Source organism: Papilio machaon, chromosome 29 (assembly GCF_912999745.1).
Source record: "Papilio machaon chromosome 29, ilPapMach1.1, whole genome shotgun sequence".
Taxonomy (NCBI): Eukaryota; Metazoa; Arthropoda; class Insecta; order Lepidoptera; family Papilionidae; genus Papilio; species Papilio machaon.
In genome coordinates, this window is record NC_060014.1 from 2938346 (window position 1) to 2959480 (window position 21135).

The window sequence follows — 21135 nt, forward strand, 5'->3', positions numbered from 1 at the left end:
GAGATATAGTCTGACAAAGTTATCTGTCCCGGTGGACATAAATCAAACTAAATTATGAAACCCACTAGCGCCCCCCTGTCAATGTCAAAGTTACAAGATCATTGTCGTATTTTAGCTGACATGTTTTGGTAATTTTCAGTTTTTTCTATATCACAAGATGGCAAACGGGCAGATGGTCACATAAATTCGCCGAAATAGCGAAGACCGTTTGTTTCCATGCTTATATGTTTTATATATTTTGTGTCAGAACTAACCGTGATTGCAGCGCCTATCACCGGGTCAGATAAGTTTGTCGCACTATACTTGCATACATATTTTCTTAAAGTGAAATATCCACAACACAGAACAAAAACAGTAAGAAAACTTAACTTAATTTATTAAAACACTAGTTTTTCTGGATGTATCCCGTTGAGCAGATCGGTCTACTGATCAATGGATCCAATGGGATTTTTTTCATTTTTTTTTCTATTGGATTCAATTCCTGTTGGACCGATCGATTCTATGGATTCAATTTCTTTCCTGTTGCACCGATTGTTGTTATGGATTCATTATTTTCCTATTGGACTGATTGTTTTTACGTATTAAATTTTTTCCTGTTGGACCGATCATTTTTATGGATTCAATTATTTCCTGTTGGACTAATTGCTTCTATGGATTCGATTCGATCGTCCCAACGAGAAACATCCGTTTTTCTAGCGGTCTTTTGCATTGAAGGCTTTAATCCTTAGTAGAGATAAGATTTCCGTATCAAATAAAAACTGAATATCTTGGATTCCTTTATGTTTTTTTTTTTAATTTATTAATATTTTGCAAGTCATATGTTATTAGAAAAAGATAGATGCACCAAGTAGGTGAGAGTTTTTTACAAATTATTTTTAATTGCTGGATTCAAGTCGATGGTAAATATGGGAATAATTGTGTTATACGTCCGATTGCCCTGGAAAAAAAAATAACGTCTCACATTATGTTTTCCACAGTTCATCTTACTTAATATTATAAATGCGAAAGTAACTATCTGTTTGTGTCGCTATCACGTCAAAACTACTGAACAGATTTAAATGAAATTTGGTAAACATATAGTTTAAAACCTAAGAAAGGACATAAGCTACTTTTTAATGCGAAAAAAGGATTATAAAGGGCTGAAAGAGGGGGATAGAAAATTGCATATAAATATGTAAAGTTCATAACACAAAGATATTATTCCAAACGGACAAAATCGCAGGACAGAGCTAATCACAACATAATCAAATCAAAGTATATAAGCTATTTAACAGTACATAATATATATACCTAGTGCCAAGTCCTGCAGTGAACAGCATCCGTCTTCCTCTCACCAAGTATTCAGGACAACGCGCAAACCTGAACAGTATTGATGCGGTCTCGCCCGCACGGAGCTCGCTGTTACCCGACATTATACCCTACGATACATATATATAAGGTTCAATATTCAATATTCACAACTCACACGTAATACTTAGAGTTAGGAATCTTACTAATGTTAGTATTTTAGACATATAAATGCGAATGTTTAGATCAGTGTTTCCCAAAGTGGGCGATAACGCCCCCTTGGAGGCGTTTGAAAACTAGGAGGGGGCGATAAGAGGCCCAAAAAATGGGGGGAATTGAAATTAAATAAAGTAATCAAATTGTGGTTTTTAAGTTTTAGGGCTGAATAAAAATTAGGGGGCTCTGAAATTAATAATTGATTTTTGACAAAGGGGCGGTGAAAGAAATAAGTTTGACAATCACTGGTTTATATGGATGTTTGTTTGAAGGTATCTCTAGAACGGTTCAACGGATCTTGATTAAATTTGATATAGAGGTAAAGTACAGTCTAGATCAGGGATCCCCAAACTATTTTGTACAAGTGACCCCCTTTTCCAAAATGTACTATTACCACAGAACCCCTTAAGGTCCAATTATCTACTTTTAAGATCAATTATTATTATTAATTCTGACTTAGGTCAATAGAAGACAGAGTGAGAATTAGCAATGCTTTAAGTTCAATATCAACCACTTTAAGATTTTTTTGGTTTAGATGTATGGATGTTTGAAGTTATCTTCTGAACTGCTCAAAGGAATGCAGCAATGTATGATCTATTTATAAAGATCATACATATATCTTCATCCATATTCATACATTCATCATCATTATTATTATTAAGGTGAAATTTTTTCTACTAAACTGATTCATTTAATATCCTTAATAGAGTTATACAACATGTGATCCGCCATAATGTAATGACGGCCATCTTTAATTTATTCATAATGTACTGTATTCTACTAATTTTTATTAAAACTAGTCTATACTAATATTATAAAGATGAAAGATTTATTTGTTTATATTTAATAGACTCAAAAACTACTGAACAGATTAAAAAACTCTTTCACTATTCTGAAGTTACACTATCCTTTGATGACATAGGCTGTATTACTAGATTTTTTTAAAATTCCTAACGGACAAAATCGCGTGTAACTGCTAGTATATGACATATTTACCTCAATAATAGCAGTCTGTCGTACATTGCCGACATGAACGGAGCACTGAAAGCCGGGATATATGGCGGTTGAATGTCTCAACACGTGTACTGTAGCCTGAAATATACGTCATTTTCATATAAATAAAGTACCTCTACAAGCAAGAAATTCTCGCTCATAGAGGTTTTTCACTAAACCGAGTTTCTCTTGTATGGATGTTTAGGCTAGATCCTAAGGATAAGTAGTAATTTTTTTTTATATTACGAGATGGCAAACGAGCAAGCATGAATTCGCCGCAATAGCGAGGCGACCATTGCCCATAGACATTCGTAATTGCAGATGCGCTGCCTACCCTCAATAGACGAAGGAGGAGACGCACAAAAAGATATTTAACCTTCCTATGAATCTCCTCCTCCTATAATAAAAGAGATGATGAAGAGAAAGAGAAGTAAAACAAGTCCTGTGTGAGACAGAGATGAGAGTGTAGTTGAGGCGTGTCTTCTGTAAGGTCGTGTTATTTCACTGAGAGAGGACAATTCCTACAACTTTTGTTGTTGTTGATGTATAACAATGTTAATTTGAATTTTTATTCGAAAAGACACTTTGAGTAATTTCAATTTAATTCTAGTCTAGATTAAATAATAATATTGAAAAAAAAAAACAGAAATTATTCGTTAGAATTTGTTTGTATTCCTAAAGTCACCTGAAAGATATTTTTTTTTGGTAATTATATTAAAAAAAATTCTGAAACAAGATAGAAATCTTCTCGACTTATAAAAGCAATTATTTCTAGTAATAAATCCTTAACAATTACCTGAAAATATAAACATCCCCTAGGGTCGTTAGGATCCTCCAGAGGGACAACATCTCCGCATGCGCATTTCACATCTACATTCTGGTTTGTATCTATTTTTTCACCATCACTGTCAGATCTAAAGTAAAAAAAAAAGATTTAAATTAAGACCAATAATCACGTGACACTTGAAATTCGGGGAAAGGTTCCTAAAAAAAATCACGATAAATCACAACTAGGGAAGGGGGATCTAAGATATCATCTATACATCCCTACTGAAGGTCTCAGAGTCTACTCTAAGTTAGAGATGACTAGGTCATAGTCAACCACAGTCAAGTGCGGGTTGACTTCACACATATCATTGAATTTCTTCTCAGATATGTGCAGCATCACAATGTTTTCCTTCACAGTAAGAACATCAGATAAATGTACATATGTAAATCAAAAAACACATTGATACATGGCGGGATTCGAACCCTGCAGATTGCAATTCAAGTGCTTAACCCCTGAGCCACCGACGTTCTCTATTACCTAAGATAGAACATATGTTTATTTTCTTACTAACAACTTGGTGAAAAAATTAATAATACAGTCAAAGTTGGATAATCGAGAAACTTCTAAAATCGAGTTATTATCCGGTCTTGAACGCGACCTCCATGAGCGAGAAACTCGCGTTACAGAGAAACGTCTATATGCGAGAAAAATATCTCAGTCCCTTGAACTCTCGCTTGTTTGACTGTTTGTAAATTTAAATATTGCTTTATACTAAAAATCCACTTGACTTTAGGTAAAGTGGGGGGGAAGTCTAAAATCTAACCACATATAATTAGGGTGGGGGTCAAAAAGTTGCTAGAAAACAGATTTTTTTTAGAAAGTTAAATTTTTTATGAGTAAAATTAATTTTACTAGATTTTTTTTTTAAATGAAGTCGCGGTCAAAATCTACTGTGTTTTATAGTTCTGTGATTTATCTACTATTTCAATTTCTTCGTCTATGGTCTAAAGTTTGATTGGAATCTGGTATAAATTGACATATTCAGCACTCGTATTGTCTATGACAGTGTTTCCCAAAGTGGGCGATAACGCCCCCTTGGGGGCGTTTGAAACCTAGGAGGGGGCGATAAGGGGCCCAAAAAATGGGGGGCATTGAAATTAATTAAAGTAATGAAATTGTGGTTTTTAAGTTTTAGGGCTGAATAAAAATTAGGGCGCTCTGAAATATAATTGATTTTCAAAGAGGGCGGTGAGAGAAATAAGTTTGACAATCACTGGTCTATGGTTTTATAACTTACCTATAAATATTGCCCTCTTCTATCTTGTCTTTACATTTGACGAGACAATTCTCAACATTAGCGATGTCTTGTAAGAAATTTTTATTTTTCCTGCGCACATTTTTACGATTTTTCGTCTCTTTTGATTGTGAATTACGAATTACTTGCGGTATCTGTAATTATATAATATACTAATATTATAAATGCGAATGTTTAAATGTATGTTTGTTTGAAGTTATCTCCGGAACAGTTCAACAGATCTTGATGAAATTTGTCACAGATGTAGAACATAGTCTGGAAGAAAAACTAGGCTACTTATTAAGTTTTTTTAATTCCGCGCAGATGGAATCGCGGGCGACAACTAGTGAGATTCGACATTTACAATGCAATTAATTCGTATTACATATAAACATTGGTAGTAACAAGTTTGTAGCGGTTATGTGGATTTGAACTAATTATATAAAGAGGAACTACTTATGCCCGCGACTTCGCTCGCGTGAAATATTGTCTTTAGGAATAATTTTAATTATTTAGGCTAATTATTTTACTTAAACTTGTAAAATATTAAAATAAACATTACGTTTTTCTATACAAATTTTCATCCTCTATTCCCTATTGTTATTTTTCACCCTTAAGGGTAAAATTTTCACAAACATTGAATTTCTTATTTATATCAAATTAACAACCCAAAAAATTACTTTCAAGCTGCCAACTATAAAAAAATGATCCTTCCATACAAATTTCCAACCCCCACTTACAACCCTTTACAACCTTTTTTTCACATCAAAAAGTAACCTATGTCCTTTCACAGGTTCTAGACTATCTGTGTACCAAATTTCATTTAAATCAGTTCAGTAGTTTTGGCGTGAAAGCGAGACAAACATATTAAATTATTTTCGCATTTATAATATTAGTAAAGAAGAAGAAGTGTTCCAGTAACAGAGTTTTGTACTGACCCCGGTCCTGCAGCTGCAGGTGCCGAATGTGGGTCTGTCGTGTGGTGCTCTGTACCCCGGGGGCACGGCCAGTAGCACCATGCCCTGGCGCAGTACTGGCGGAGCGCGGTCCAGTCCCAGGCTGGCGCTCTGCCCCGCGCGCACGCTGCCACATGGGACCCTATTCCTATATATACTCTTCACCGATATCTCCACGAATTCACCATTTTCTAACGGACCTGGGAATAATAATAATCTAATTATATCGGATTCTAATCAACATTCTAAACCATAGACAAAGCACATTTTTGGAACGAAGTTCCTTATCGCGCGTTGTGAAAGGGGGCTAGACGGAAAAAATTCTTACGAAAAGTTGTCACGACACTTTTTGCTATAGTAAGTATGTTAACGACGAATGAGCGCTACTTCACCATGGCAACGACGTGACAATATATAACGAAAATTCATAGAAATAAAATGTATTTCTTGTGAAGACTTAAGTTTTTTATTCATAGAATAAACATTGGTTCCTTCACTAATTAATAGAAAGGAACTTCGTTCCATCCGGGTGTCCCAACACACCTCTCAAGTTTTTTTATATGATAAGATGGTAAACGAGAAAGTGGGCACCAGAATTCTATCTTTCATTCAGCAAAGGAATTCATAGGTAGAAGATATTTCCCCTTCCTATGCATCCCCTAATCTATCAAATTCACTTCCCCTTCTCACTGTCTTGTTAAGAAAAAAATGAGAAAGGAAAGAAGACTAAAATGAGTTCTCCAGCACACACTCATCAGATTGTACGTGGAATTACTTCCACTTCACACCTATCTTTTGTATGCTCGTGGGTTTTACACTAAAATTTGTAAATTTCAAAATATTTCTGGTATAAACACAATTTCTTACATAACTATATAACTAGCTGTTGTAGTGACTCTGCGCGGAATTAAAAAAAACTTAAATAACTGTGTTCTTCCAGACTATTTTCTACTGTGACAAATTTCATCAAGATACCTTCTGTATACATTGAAAACATCAGCACGGCAGCCAAAAATTCTTTTTATTTTTTATTAAATCACTTATATTAAATTATATAACGGGCGGGGTGGTTCGCTATCAGAATTATTATTAATTGAGATCACTTGTGGGCTGTAGTGGGGTAATATCTGATTCAAGGACTACACTTGATATCATTTCTTAACTCATTATAATTGATTCACAAGCTCATGTACAACAAACAATGCTTTTAGTTACGATCCATATTTCCAGAATGACCAATGTCAGACGCACATCGTATAAGAAGTCTTTTAGAAAGCGTCTCGTGTTTTAATATCGATTTATAAAAGTTGATTTCTTCTTTTGATTGCGACATTTAATATATAAAATTTCCATATTACAATGTTTGTTACCGAACTCCTACAAAACGGCTTTACCGATTTTTACCAAATTTTAAATGCGTATTCAGTAGGTCTGAGAATCGGCTACTATCTATTTTTCATACACCTATTAAGTTTTTTTTAACTGCGCGTGGACGGAGTCGCGGCCGACAGCTAGTATATTTATAATAATTCCATAAAATTCGCGACTACATTTCGCGCGCCATTCTCTTACTATTTTTTACCTATCTTTTTCTACAACAAAAGGCAAAGGTATTGATGGCCATTATGCCACCTCTTTGGTAGAATAAAAACTCCTTTTCTACCAAATAAATGGGATAAATAATTTTTCATTCAATACTTCAAACATCCATCCATCCATACATTCGCATCTACGAGTATCTATCTATATATATAAAAGAAAGTCGTGTTAGTTACACTATTTATAACTCAAGATCGGTCGAACTGATTTAGCTGAAAATTGATGGGGAGGTAGCTTAGAACTAGGAGACGGACATAGGAACTTTTTTATCTTGTGTGCATTTTTTTTTATTCCGTGCAAACGGAATCACGGGTTTATAATATTAGTAAGATTAACCTACCTATAATCAGGTTATCTCCTTCATACAGTTGTCCTCTAGCGAGCAGTCCTCCAACAACAGGTCCGCTGCTGTCACCAACATGGAAGATCTCATCTATTTGAAATTCACATGTCTCCTGAAAAACAACAGATTCTATCTATCCTTTACACACCAATGGGATATATGGTAACATAATCAGCTCACTATACATTCCAACTGAGGGTCTCAGAGTCTACCCTAAGTTAGAGATGACTATGTCATAGTCAACCACAGTCAAGTGTAGTGACTTCACACATATCATTGAATATCTTCTCAGATATGTGCAGCATCACAATGTTTTACTTCACAGTAAGAACGTCAGATAAATGTACATATGTAAATAGAAAAACACATTGCTACATGGCGGGATTCGAACCCAGGTCTTGCAGATTGCAAGTCAAGTACTTAACCCCTGAACCACCGATGATCAATGGTATACTATATCCTTTTACTAATTAAATATTCCCTAAATAAAAGTGGGTAGACACATCTTTTATAATATGTGGTTAACTCATTGACCTCTATGTATAGACTGGCTATAAGACGTAGTATTTTGTGCCTATTTGATTTCTGCCATTTTTGCGCTGATAGAATTAACTGTCACGTAACATCAACAGGCGCATTTAAATCTTAACAAAGTAAAAGCTGTCATTTTTAAGCAATAGCATATCCATTTATAAATATTAGTGGGTTATACCCGCATCTATTAAATGAGGGTAGTTTCAAATCTCGTATAAAATGTGTATCACATAAGAATAACAGTACCTCCTATATAAAATGAGTATAGCTGCAAATCTACAAAATGAGGGTAAATTGACATCTTGTGTAAATTCAGGGTAAACTAACATCTTGTATAAAATGAGGGTACACTGACATCTTGTGTAAAGTGAGGGTACACTGACATCTTGTATAAAATGAGGGTACACTGAAATCTTGTATAAAATGAGGGTACACTGAAATCTTGTATAAAATGAGGGTACACTGAAATCTTGTATAAAATGAGGGTACACTGAAATCTTGTATAAAATGAGGGTACACTGAAATCTTGTATAAAATGAGGGTACACTGAAATCTTGTATAAAATGAGGGTACACTGACATCTTGTATAAAATAAGGGTACACTGAAATCTTGTATAAAATGAGGGTACACTGAAATCTTGTGTAAAATGAGGGTACAGTGAAATCTTGTACAAAATGAGGGTACACTGAAATCTTGTATACTCGTGTAGGTAAAACTCACATCATCTTGTTGCGGCTGCAAGTCAGGTATGGGCGGTTGCAGCGCCAGTAAGTACGCGTGCAAAGCATTCAGTCCAGCGCCGCGCACGCAGCTCACTGGAAACACTGCCACTTGCTCTATGCAACTGGAATGACATCACATAACATATGACACTCAGGGAAATATTAATCGGATGACACTACCATATGACAACAGAAAATGACTAACGAGCAAGCAATCACTTGGTATCATTCTGATTTGGCTGCCCACATTTAATGAACAGAGACGATTTGATATTCTCCCTTCCTATACATCACCTATCGAGTACTCTTCCCCTTCTCATCCTTTTCTTATAAGTATAAGGATGGGAAAGGGAAGATATCTAGGTTATTCTTTGGCACAGTGTGTGGTAACATGTCCTGCCTAACCAAATATATAAAATTCCTTGCCTTGCGATGCTTCAATTGACTTCTTTATTACATCCCTTATTTATGTACGCAAACAACTTAGTTTTAAATTTTTTCCTGGCCTACTTTTATATCACAGAAATATTATAAATGCAAATGTTTAGATGGACGGATGGATGGATGTTTGTTGAAAGGTATTTCCAGAACAGCTCAATGGATCTAGATGAAATTTGACAGATATAGGACATAGTCTGGAAGAACATAAAAACATTTAATTTGTACTCACCCATCATCTTTCTTGTCCTCATCATCAGAACATTTGTCAATGGAGTCGAGGATCGACTGTTGAGGAGCGACGCAGTTCCGCGCCATGTTCTCATCCGTTATCAACACTGGTTTCTTCTGTTAAAATAAGTTGTGTCATCATCATCATCATCAGCTCATTATACGTCCCCACTGAGGGGCTCGGAACCAATCCTAGGTCAGGAGTGACTAGGCCTTAGTCAACCACGCTGGCCAAGTGCGGGTTGGTTGAATAAGTTGTGTCATAGTGATTAAATGTGTACAATTCATTTGTGCAATAGTGAACAAATATATAATAGAGTTACATTATTCAAACTTTCGTGAAACATTAGCACTAACTGAGTTATATTTTAATGAGAAAATGTGTAAAAATCGATGTAAATATTGATAATGAGAAAATGTGTACAATTGAAGTGTATTTGAGTGAGAAAATGTGTAAGTGACATTGACAGCTGTTGTCGAGGTTCCCGCCATTGCAGTGTGTAGCAAAGTAGCAAAGAACCCTTAACAAGTGAGATTTATTTGAGAAAATGTGTTAAACAGTGTAATTGATGTAATCTAATTGTGAACACATGATAGAAATCCGAATCTTACCTTTTTAAAAGTGGTCTCCCCTTCAGGTGCCAGCAGTACCTCCAGCCGCTGCACCAGTGGTCGTACATTAGCTGGACAGAGTTCACATTTGCTGATGACCGCGAAGAATGGCAGCTCCAGTGCAATTAGTAACGCGATGTGTTCTTCTGTTATACGAGTGATGCCTGCGGTTGCTGATATCTGAAGATGTTTTACTAATATTATAAACTAGCTTTTACCCGCGACTCCGTCCGCACGGAATAAAAAATAGAACACGGGGTAAAAATTATCCTATGTCCGTTTCCTGGTTCTAAGCTACCTGCCCACCAATTTTCAGTCAAATCGATTCAGCCGTTCTTGAGTTATAAATAGTGTAACTAACACAACTTTCTTTTATATATATAGAAAGCAAATGTCTGGATGGATGGCTGGAGGCCTAGTTTTAGTCTTTTTTCCTTTCCCACCATTTTCTTATAAGGAAAGGATGGGAAGGGGATGTGGATTTGATGGAGGAGATGCATAGGAAGGTTAAATATTCTCTTTTTGTGCGTCTCCTTCTTAGTGGATTGAGGGTAGGCAACGCATCTGCAATTGTGAATGTCTATGGGTAGCGGTCGCTTCGTCATTTCGGCGAATTTATGTGGCCGCTTGCTCGTTTGCCACCATGTAATATAAAAAAAAATGGATGGATGTTTGTTTGTAAGAAGTTATCTTCAGTACGATTGTATGGATGTCAATTAAATTTGGTTTAAATTTATTATAGTCTGGATTCGATAACTGATCAACACATCTTATTGAAATTTGCCACAGATATAGAATAGTCTAGATTAACACTTGAGATACTTTTTTTTTTTGCGTAGACAATGTCGCGCGCAGAGTCTAGTAATATTACAAATGCGAATGTTTGTATGGATGGATGGATGTTTGTTAGCAGGTAACTTCAAAATATCGTAACTAATCTAGATGAAATTTGTCACAGATGTAGAACAGTCTGGAAGAACACATAGACTACTTAATAAGTTTTTTTAAATCCGCGCGCGGACGGAGTCGCGGGCGACAGCTAGTTTATTTATAAATTATAGCGGTTGCCTGCGACTTCAACATAGCGGAATAAAAAATAGTCTAAATTAAGCCTGAACAAACACAGATTTAGAAATATTAAATTTGAAAATTTTATGAATTCTTAAAAAAAAAGTTAACATCGACTTCTATTTTGACGTCAGCGCCATCTCTTGACGTACTTACCACAATCATGGCGTAGTGCGGCGAGTACCCGCTCAGACCGTGCAGTGTGGTCCTCTGGTACTTCGTATGACCAGCCAGGTCGAGGAATGACACCAACTTGGCACTCCTCTCTCCTATACGTTCCGCTGTCATTAATTCTGAACAACCGTAATTAACCACATTGCCCTGGAAATAAATTAAAAAAAATATTTGTAATATTATAAATACGAATTTTTGGATGGATGTTTGTTTGAAGGTATCTCTAGAACGGCTCAACGGATCTTGATGCAATTTGACATAGACATAGAGCATAGTCTTCTAGACACATAACTATTAATGAAGTTTTTTTTTTAATTCCGCTTGGACGAAGTTGCGGACGACAGCTATTAAAAATACATTTCATCGGATGGTCCTTCGAGTCGGATCTACTAATTAATACTGACCTGAGCATCAAATCCAAGTATTTCATGACTGAGAGATGAAGTACGTCCACTCTTGACTTCGTGCAAGTGACGGAACATGTTCAGACGAGCGCTGCCACGACCGTTGTCCAATTCACCTGTACATATATATGTAATAAATTAGTTTGTGTATTTGTGTGTTTAAGGCAGTGAGAGGTGTTGTCATACTCCTAGTTTTACTCTATCTAAATAAAATTTAAAATAGGATAAATTGCGTGTCAAATCGGAGGCTTGATTTTAGTCCCCTTCACCTTCCCACGCTTCTTGTAAGGAAATTATGGGAAGAAAAATTAATTATGACCTAGAAAGGGTAAAAATTCTCTTTCAGTGTCCCTTCCTCCTTCGATTAAAGGTAGATAACACATTTGCAATTGTAATTATCTATGGGCAACGATCATTTCGTGAAGTCGGAGTCGACAGTTGGTACATACCTTGTGTTAGTACACCTATGAGTGTGGACTTGCCCGCCTCGTTGGCCCCCAACACAGCTATCCTCAACTCTACGCTCTGCTGTGTATCTGCCAACTTATATATAACATATTGTGAGAGATAGACAACAGAAATTACTAAAGCTCTATCTTTCTTTAACTCTTACATCGGTACATCGTGTTTTGAAACTTCGAGTATATAAGTACTCAATGTAACTCGAACGACTTGTAGATAAGCCTTAAGTATTCGTAGTAGCTATTTATCTACAGGAATTACATCTAAGATATGTACTAACTAGCTTTTGACCGTGACTTCGTCTGCGTAGGATTAAAATATAACTAAATAAGTAGCCTATGGGCTCTTCCAGACAATTGTCTACATCTGCGAAAAATTTCATCAAAATCAAATGAACTATGCTGGAGATATCTTTAAACAAACAAACATCCATCCATCCATCTAAAATTTCGTATTTATAATATTGGTGAGATAGTCTGGACAACACAAACCAAACTGTCATCCAACAACTTGTTACCTCATTATCAAAAAAAAAAACAGCCAAGACCTGAGCATACTCAACAAGCTGTAAGTACCCGTATTACCATCAGTATTGTCAAGAAATGAGCACAATCAAGGAAGTTTTGAGCATTCGCAGAGATCACCTAAGCACTCAAAGTCTTGAGTCTTGAATACTCACCTTTCGTATATAAACCTCAGCGACAGCCCTGTGTGGTGCGAGACGACGTGCGCGTGCGGCGACCGGCGCAGCGCCGAGTGCGGCGGCCATGCGGCGCAGCGCACGCAGGCTGGCTCGCAGCGCACGCGCACGCAGCCCGCGCAGTGCGCCGCAGTCCCGCACACCCACCACATACACGGCACTACCGCCGCCAGATCTCAGCCGCCATTTTAACTGACAATATGACTTTTGGTAATCATATTGAAGTCCACGTGAGATTACATAGAGTTGCATAATCACGTGATTTTTTTACCCGTCTATCGAAAATAAATGACCTTTTCTAGGCTTAACGTCTGAACTAATTTTGATGATAGATTCATATTCTTCCCCTATGCCATACATAAGTCAAAATAATCGAACCTAAGTCAGCCAAATTGTTTGCTTTTTAAATTAGTTTAACAATAGTAGGTCCGGCAACAACAATATTTGTTGGATGCACAAATTGGCCTCTCTCAGTGAAATACCACGACCTTACAGAAGACAGGAGTAAAGTGAAAGTAATTCCGTGTCCAGTCTGATGAGTGTGGTGCCGGAGGACTGATTTTAGTCTACATTGCCTTCCTACTCTTTTCTTATAAGGAAAGGATGGGAAGGGGAAGTGGATTTAACGGATGAGGGGACGCTTAGGAAGAGGCTATATCCTCTTTCTGTACGTCCCTTTTTCCCTTGATTAAAGAAGGTAGGCAACGCATCTGCATTTGCGAATGTCTATGGGCAGCTGCCGCTACGCTATGTCGTCGAATTCAGGTAGACGATCGACCGTTTTCAACCTTTTTTATTAAAAAAAAAAATTGTACTGGTACGACATCGACAAGTTATCGCAACTAAAAGACTAAGAAAAAAACATACTCTAGTAACTACAACATACCTGTGTTACTAAATGCTGGAACCTTCTCTCGCAAGGTTCAACCAGCTGCAGCTTGTATTCAACATTACCAAAGCGGGGCTCCGGAGGCAGGCTGCCGTAGCACTCCTCACCGGAGTCTTCAGAGTCGGAAGTACTAGACAAAAATAATTACAAATAAAAAAAAAAACACGACCCTCCCGAACGGAACCCGAAATTAAGTCAATCGGAGAATATTTAGCGCGAAAAATGTTACCCTCCAAAGACAAATAAAAATTAGTATGGCAACAATTTTCACAATTGATCCTTCGAGTCGGATAAATTCATATCGTAATCCAAATCTTTACTATTTCGAGTCGGATAAATTCTCGAATATCGTAATCCTTACTATATAATTACTAATATTATAAATGCGAAAGTAACTGACTGTATGTGTGTCTGTCTCGCTTTCACATCGAACTACTGAACCGATTTAAATGAAATTTGGTATACAGATAATCTCAAGCCTAAGAAAGGACAGTAGTTACTACACTACTTTTTAAAGCGAAAGAAGGGTAGTAAGGGGTTGTAAAGTTAACTATCATAATTTTTACCGTAAAAAACTTCACACAAACGTTTGATGTTTTGTTATAATGTTAAATAAAATAAAAGCCTAAGACTAAATTATTTAAATTACAATCCGAAGACAGTAATTCATGCAAGAGAAGTCGCGGGCGCAGCTATATATAAGCAATAACTTACGTATCATCATCAAAATAATCTTCCATATCATCAGAACTGTAGAAGAAATCATTCTCCAAGTCTTCATCATTGAAATCACCAGCCAAGTACATTTCATCTTTCAGACCAACTTTTTCCAATTTATCTATCACATTATGGTACACAGCTCTGTCTAGATAACCACTTTTGTCTTTATCTGAAAACCCAACTTTTTCAAAATCTTTCCTTCTATTCTTTTTATAATCTTCTTTACCTAGATCATTAACATTCTTTCCTATATTTTCATCGTACATTTTAGGTACTGGTGATTGATTGTTCCAATTCTTTGGATCTTCAGTTTCTTCAGCATCTATCCAAGATGGTGAGATATCTTTCGTTGTTGATACTTTGTTCTTTTTCCTTCTATATTTTCTACCTGAATTACGACGCTTTGGTTTATCCAATTTTGTATCTAAAAAGTATATAAACAATATTATATAGAAACTAACTGTCGCCCGCGACTCCGTCCGCGCGCATTTAAAAAAAAAGTAAATGGGGGGGGGGGTATGAAAAATAGATTCCGATTCTCAGACCTACTGAATATGCTCACAAAATTTCATGAGAATCGGTCAAGCCGTTTCAGAGGAGTTTAACCACAAACACCGCGACACGAGGATCTATATATATAAAAGAAAGTGGTGTTAGTTACACTATTTATAACTCAAGATAGGTCGAACTGATTTGACTGAAAATTGGTGGGCAGGTAGCTTAGAACCAGGAAACGGACATAGGATAATTTTTACCCCGTTTTCTATTTTTTATTCCGCGCGGACGGAGTCGCAAGTAAAAGCTCGTTTTCATATATAAGATTTCAAAATATTAAAGTGAACAATGTAAAAGTTTAGTCGATGAGTATATTTTTTTTTTGTAATCTAACTTTTTCTAGCACTTTTACAAGACATATTATTTTTTTGTAAATTAAAGCAACGAAATTATGTTTTTGTACAAGTGTTTTTGTAGTGAAAACTCAAATAATTACCAATATCAAAGATATAGATTAAAAAAACCTATAAATGGAGGGATTAATACAAATTTGACGTCCATTTTGTATTGTGAATTACAACACTGAGGGAATTTATCTCAACAAAAGGTCTACGGAGACCTTTTTCACCAAACTTTTATGCTCCGGATTAGGTATCTATCTTAGTAACATTATAAATGCGAATGTTTAGATGGATGTTTGTTTGAAGTTATCTCTGGAACGGCTGAACGAATCTTGATGAAATTTGTCACAGATTTAGAGCATAGTCTGAAAGAACACATAGGTTACTTATTAAGTTTTTTTTTCAATTCCGTGCGGACGGAGTCGCAAGCGACAGCTAGTGAGATATAAATGTAAGAACTTACACATTAAAGACAAAATAATATGTTTGCGATAATCTCAGAAACATTTTTTGCATTTGAAAGACCAATTAATAAACAAGGTTATAAGCTATTTAACATCACGCTACTACATTTAGGAGCCGAGTAGAGACAAAAAGAATAAAAAAGCAACGTAATTTATATTTTGAAAAAAAATCTCAGTTCATACAGATTCATAAAGTGATCACTAAATTTGTTAATTTGTATTATCTCTGAATGAATATAGTCTTTAAAAGAAGCTCACCATCGTCTTTCTTAACTTCCATATAGTTTTCAATATAGCTACAATCTTTGACTAGAAGCTCGGTACTAAGATCCGGCTCGCAGAGGAAAGACGATTCCTCTGGCTGGGTCTCTTGTTTAGCGTGTGACCTTCTGCCTTTCCTCCTACCTGAAAGATGATAAAAAAAATTAAAAAATCTAGAAAACTGTCCACATTATATTGGTAGTCATCATCAGCTCACTATACGTCCCCATTGAGGGGCTCGGAGCCTACCCTAAGTTAGAGATGACTAGGCAATAGTCAACCACGCTGGCTCAGTGCTGTTGTCTCGCGAGAATCGCGTTACGCGCGCTCCTTACACACAACGTTGAGTCGTCGACGAGAATCGTCTATACGATCAGAACAGGCGTAGCGACTACAAGTCTAGTGTACAGATTTGCTCCGCCATCTTGAAAATCGCAGTGACTTTTCTTACGACGGACTTGACGAATAGGTTGCGAGCCACTGTTTTCATCTTGTGTACGAAGAGCCTAAAGTTGAATCTAACATTTACCTTTCGGTGCATCTGGGTTCTTTTTGGTATCCGCATCTGATTTCTGATGCTTCTTATTCGATTGTTTCGCCTGCCCACCCTCTGAAGGGTCGAAGAGACTGAAGAAAGAGTCCATGACTACCTGAAATATAAAAAATAAGTGTAATCGTATGAGAGGAGCGTAAACACATAGTGAATTCAGATATGACGGCTTATAGAACCGGATGTATACTCGAATTCAATGGAAATGAGAAATTATATTTACACCCTAGCTGTCACCCGCGACTTATAAGCGCATACTTAAATAAATAGTAGCTTATAATATGCCTGCGTGCATCAGCTACCTTCTCGTCAAAGTCCCGTCAAAATCGACCGAGCCGTAACTGAGATAAGCCGGAACAAGCGCCGATTTACGGACAGACGTACAAACAAAAATTATAAAAATTGGTATTTCGTTAACAGCAACTCAAATACAGCTCACTATACGTCCCCACTGAGGGTCTCAGAGTCTACCCTAAGATAGAGATGACTATGTCATAGTCAACCACGCTAATCCAGTGCGGGTTGACTTCACACATCTTTAAACTTCTTCTCAGATATGTGCAGCATCACGATGTTTTCCTTCAACGTAATAACTTCGGATAAATGTATATGTAAATCGAGAATCTAAAAACACATCAATAATAACGGGATTAGAAACCAAGAAATGCAGGTTACAAGTTACAACCCCTGAGCCACCGATGCTCTCATATGTACGTATGATTTTTTCTCTATATAGTATAGAACTTCAATTTTATTAATAACTAGCTTTTACCCGCGCGAAATAAAAAAAATGCACACAAGATAAAAAAGTTCCTATATCCGTCTCCTAGTTCTAAGCTACCTCCCCATCAATTTTCAGCTAAATTAGTTCAACCGATCTTGAGTTACAAATAGTATAACTAACATGATTTTCTTTTATATATATAGATAAGAATAGATGTCGCTAGCTGAAATTTCGATGTTAAAATTGATATCTCTGTTTTTAAGAAGTCTGTGATTAAAGCATCACAGTAAAATTAGGTGATATAATCTGTTTAATTTCCTGTGCCTTATTATCGTTATAATAAAGGATTCAATTAAAAATAAATTCGTAAAGTTTTTTTTCATCTTTATTTTATTGCTTTTGTCAAAAGGGTGAACAACCCAGTCAGTATTTTTATTACATTATCAAGTATGCGTAGGAGATATTTACGAATCTAATGTCACAAAAATAAACCAGACCGATTGTCACATTGACTGTCATACACGTTCACGATGCACGTGTATGACTGTATTATATATTAGCTGTCGCCCGCGACTCGGTCCGCATGAAATTAAAAAAAAATTTAGCCTATTATGTGTCCTTCCAAACTATGTTCTATATCTATGCTAAATTTCATCCAGATCCGAGGAGGCGTTTAGGAGATACCTATCCATCCATCCATATAAACATTCGCATTTATAATATTAATAGGATAAAGGTGGGTTTGATTACGTTACCACTACGTATAATAAAAAAAATATTGAAAAAAAAACTTGCGAGGTGTGTTGGGACACCCTGATGGAACGAAGTTCCTTTCGATTAATTAGTGAAGGAACCAATGTTTATTCTATGAATAAAAAACTTAAGTCTTCACAAGAAGTACATTTTATTTCTATGAATTTTTGTTATATATTGTCACGTCGTTGCCATGGTTACTATAGCAAAAAGTGTCGTGACAACTTTTCGTAAGAATTTTTTCCGTCTAGCCCCCCTTTCACTACGCGCGATAAGGAACTTCGTTCCAAAAATATAAGAGTCGAAAAAGTCATAGTGACTACTTTTATAATTACCTATAATACCTAATTATATGTTTAATTTTTACAACTATAGATATATAACTAATAGATGGAGTGGTTTATAAAAGTCTGACTTCTAATAGAGAATCCATTTGGCCCAATAAAAAGCCTCCGGATGGCTGTTATTTCTAATTTTAATGCTCCAAATTTGTTATCTATCAGTTATAAATAACCTATGTTTTATAAGACTCCAGCCTCCCGGAAAGAATACATATTGAATAAAACTTCATTTTTCAATACCGGTCAAGCCATTTAGGCTATAACGAGTCAAGTTTCGCATACATTTTTATCGTTTCTTTCATTATCTTTGACAAAACAGATATAACATTATGTTTTTTTACAAGGATTTAAGGCTCAAAAACCAATAATTAGTCACTCAAATTGTTTACAATAAATTTGACGTCATTTATTATCGCGCAAGTATGATAAATATAATGCGTTCATGCTTGTTATATGCAAGGGTAGTCAAGGTTACGTATTTTTTAACGAAAAACGTATTAAAATAAGAAAATTCCATGTCTCCCAACTCAATGAATTGATGTTAAAGCTTGTAGTAAACACATAAATAACTAGAATTCATAAATTCCTATTCATTTCTGGTTTAACCTTGGCAACATATCAAAGTGTACATAACACTAAGCTGTCAGATTCGGCGGGAATTTTTTGGCGCGCGCGCCGCTATATTTTTTAAAAGCAAATATAGAAAATATAAAAGTTGTGTTTCAATTCTGCCAAAAGTCTAAAATTAGTTTTTTTTTTAACCTTGAAATAATTTATTATACTCTTAGTATCTACTCAACATATACATTTTTTAGGTATTTTTTTTATCATTACATATTAGATAAACAAATTATTTTTAAGTAAAGTAAAGTTCTTACAGTAATAAATATACCAAGCAAAATTAGTGTTACTTTTTCATGTAGACTGATGCAATATTATACAACCTTATGACATTGTTAATCTAATATATAAAATTGTGGTGTCACAGTTTTCGTTCCCGTACTACTCCTCCGAAAGGGCTTGACCAATTCTCATGAAATTTTGTGAGCATATTCAGTAGGTCTGAGAATCGGCCAACATCTATTTTTCATTTTTTTTTTAACTGCGGGCGGGCTTAGTCGCGGGCGACAGCTAGTAGCTTATATATTTATTGCTCTATTAATGCTATTTTTTTGTCAATAGTGTGTCATCATATACAAAATTAGATTGCAATTGGGTTAATGCCACAAATAAAATTTTATTTTAATTTATTATGTGGTTTAAAACAATTAAATTATCTCTCATGACAAATGCAAAGTAAAAGACATGTAAAGATAAGTGAAATTGGCAGCAAAACTAACACATTCGAAGTTACTACAAGCACATTAAAAATGTTTTTTTTTTCATTTCAATGTTAATACTGAATTAAGAAAACAATGACTATGGCCTTGAGTTATTTCAGTATTTTAACAGTAACACTTTATTAAGTACATTATCTGTTTTAAAGCTGTAATTTACAGTTGGCTTTAGATTTCTACATCCAAATGGAATTTAAAAAAAATATTTAGTAGCCTACATTTTCTTCCAGACTATGTTCTATATTTATGCCGAATTTCAGCGAGATACCTTCAAACAAACATTCAATCCAATCTATTAATTCTTATTTATAATATTAATCAGATTTTAAAACTTATTAAAGGACATGAAAATAGCAAAGTCACCAGTTCTCATTGACCTCTGCAACAAATTAAAAGGTTTCAAGTGTGTGGCATAACTGTATTGGACAGTGGAAAGTAGTCAGAAAAAGGATCCCTCCCACACCTACCACCCCTACTTCTCATCCTTTACTTATAAGTATGCAAAGAGTCAAAGTACTACAATTTGGCTTACAACACACATAATCCTATATTATAGTTAATTTATTTTATTTCCAATTAGTAAAGCCATAATATTTATTTTCCTTGTACGTAAACTTTAGAATTTTAATGTCAAAAATAGAAAGTTCCTTTGTTCTAATATCATATATCTTCTATAAACAAAAATTATTAATTTATCAAACACATACGTAAATTGATATCTATCAAACAAACACTATCAAAAACAATAAAGATATTGATTTTAAAAGTTTTTAGGCAAAGGTCTCACCTAAGGCCACAAATAAAAAAGAATATTTACTTTTTAAATTCCATATAAAATGAAAATGTAGATAATAAATGTTTTAAAAATAGAACGAAAGCATTTACCTGGTCCAAACAGCTGTTTCCTTAGGTTCAAGGTCACATTGGAACACCACTCACTGTTGCCAAGACCGTATTCAAAGTGATTGTGAGTTTGTGAGTCAACAAATGTACGATACAAACAGAATACGGCCAAAATAATTACAACTGTGACGCAAAGATTACGAAAATATTGCAACTGTACAAACAATGAAACAGCAGTACAGCAACTAGCGGTTACGCACTATTATCACATAAGAATCTAACTAGTAATGAAAATATTCACTTATTATTTATTAAAATGGTATAATAATGTTCTAATGTTTGCAACATATTACGCCAAGTTAAATCACAAATACATTTTGGATTGTCCGAGTTCTGACGAAATGTTTTGACAGCTATAATGGTTCCGAAAAATCAATTTGATGTTGTTGTACTTACTCACTAACTATTAAGTATTTTCTATTTTAAAATTAAGAAAGCGACATCTTTTAATTTCAAGTTTTAAGATTTGAAAAATAATTTTGTCTACTTTCACT

General features: G+C 35.3%; 1 protein-coding gene across 1 annotated transcript; it reads right to left on the reverse strand.

The window, feature by feature from the left end:
- Positions 1–878: 878 nt before the first annotated feature.
- On the reverse strand, positions 879–20956 carry LOC106717108 (GTP-binding protein 2-like). Its single transcript, XM_045685167.1, has 19 exons — positions 20624–20956; positions 16563–16683; positions 16031–16177; positions 14407–14836; positions 13690–13822; positions 12783–12995; positions 12091–12184; positions 11642–11757; positions 11220–11384; positions 9996–10175; positions 9385–9500; positions 8713–8836; positions 7455–7569; positions 5498–5715; positions 4563–4714; positions 3293–3410; positions 2500–2595; positions 1291–1418; positions 879–937 (listed from the first exon to the last, which is right to left on the reverse strand). Exons 2-19 carry the CDS (start codon positions 16675–16677, stop codon positions 889–891), a joined length of 2709 nt encoding a protein of 902 aa, XP_045541123.1. The 5' UTR covers positions 16678–16683; positions 20624–20956; the 3' UTR covers positions 879–888.
- Between the last annotated feature and the right edge of the window lie 179 nt (positions 20957–21135).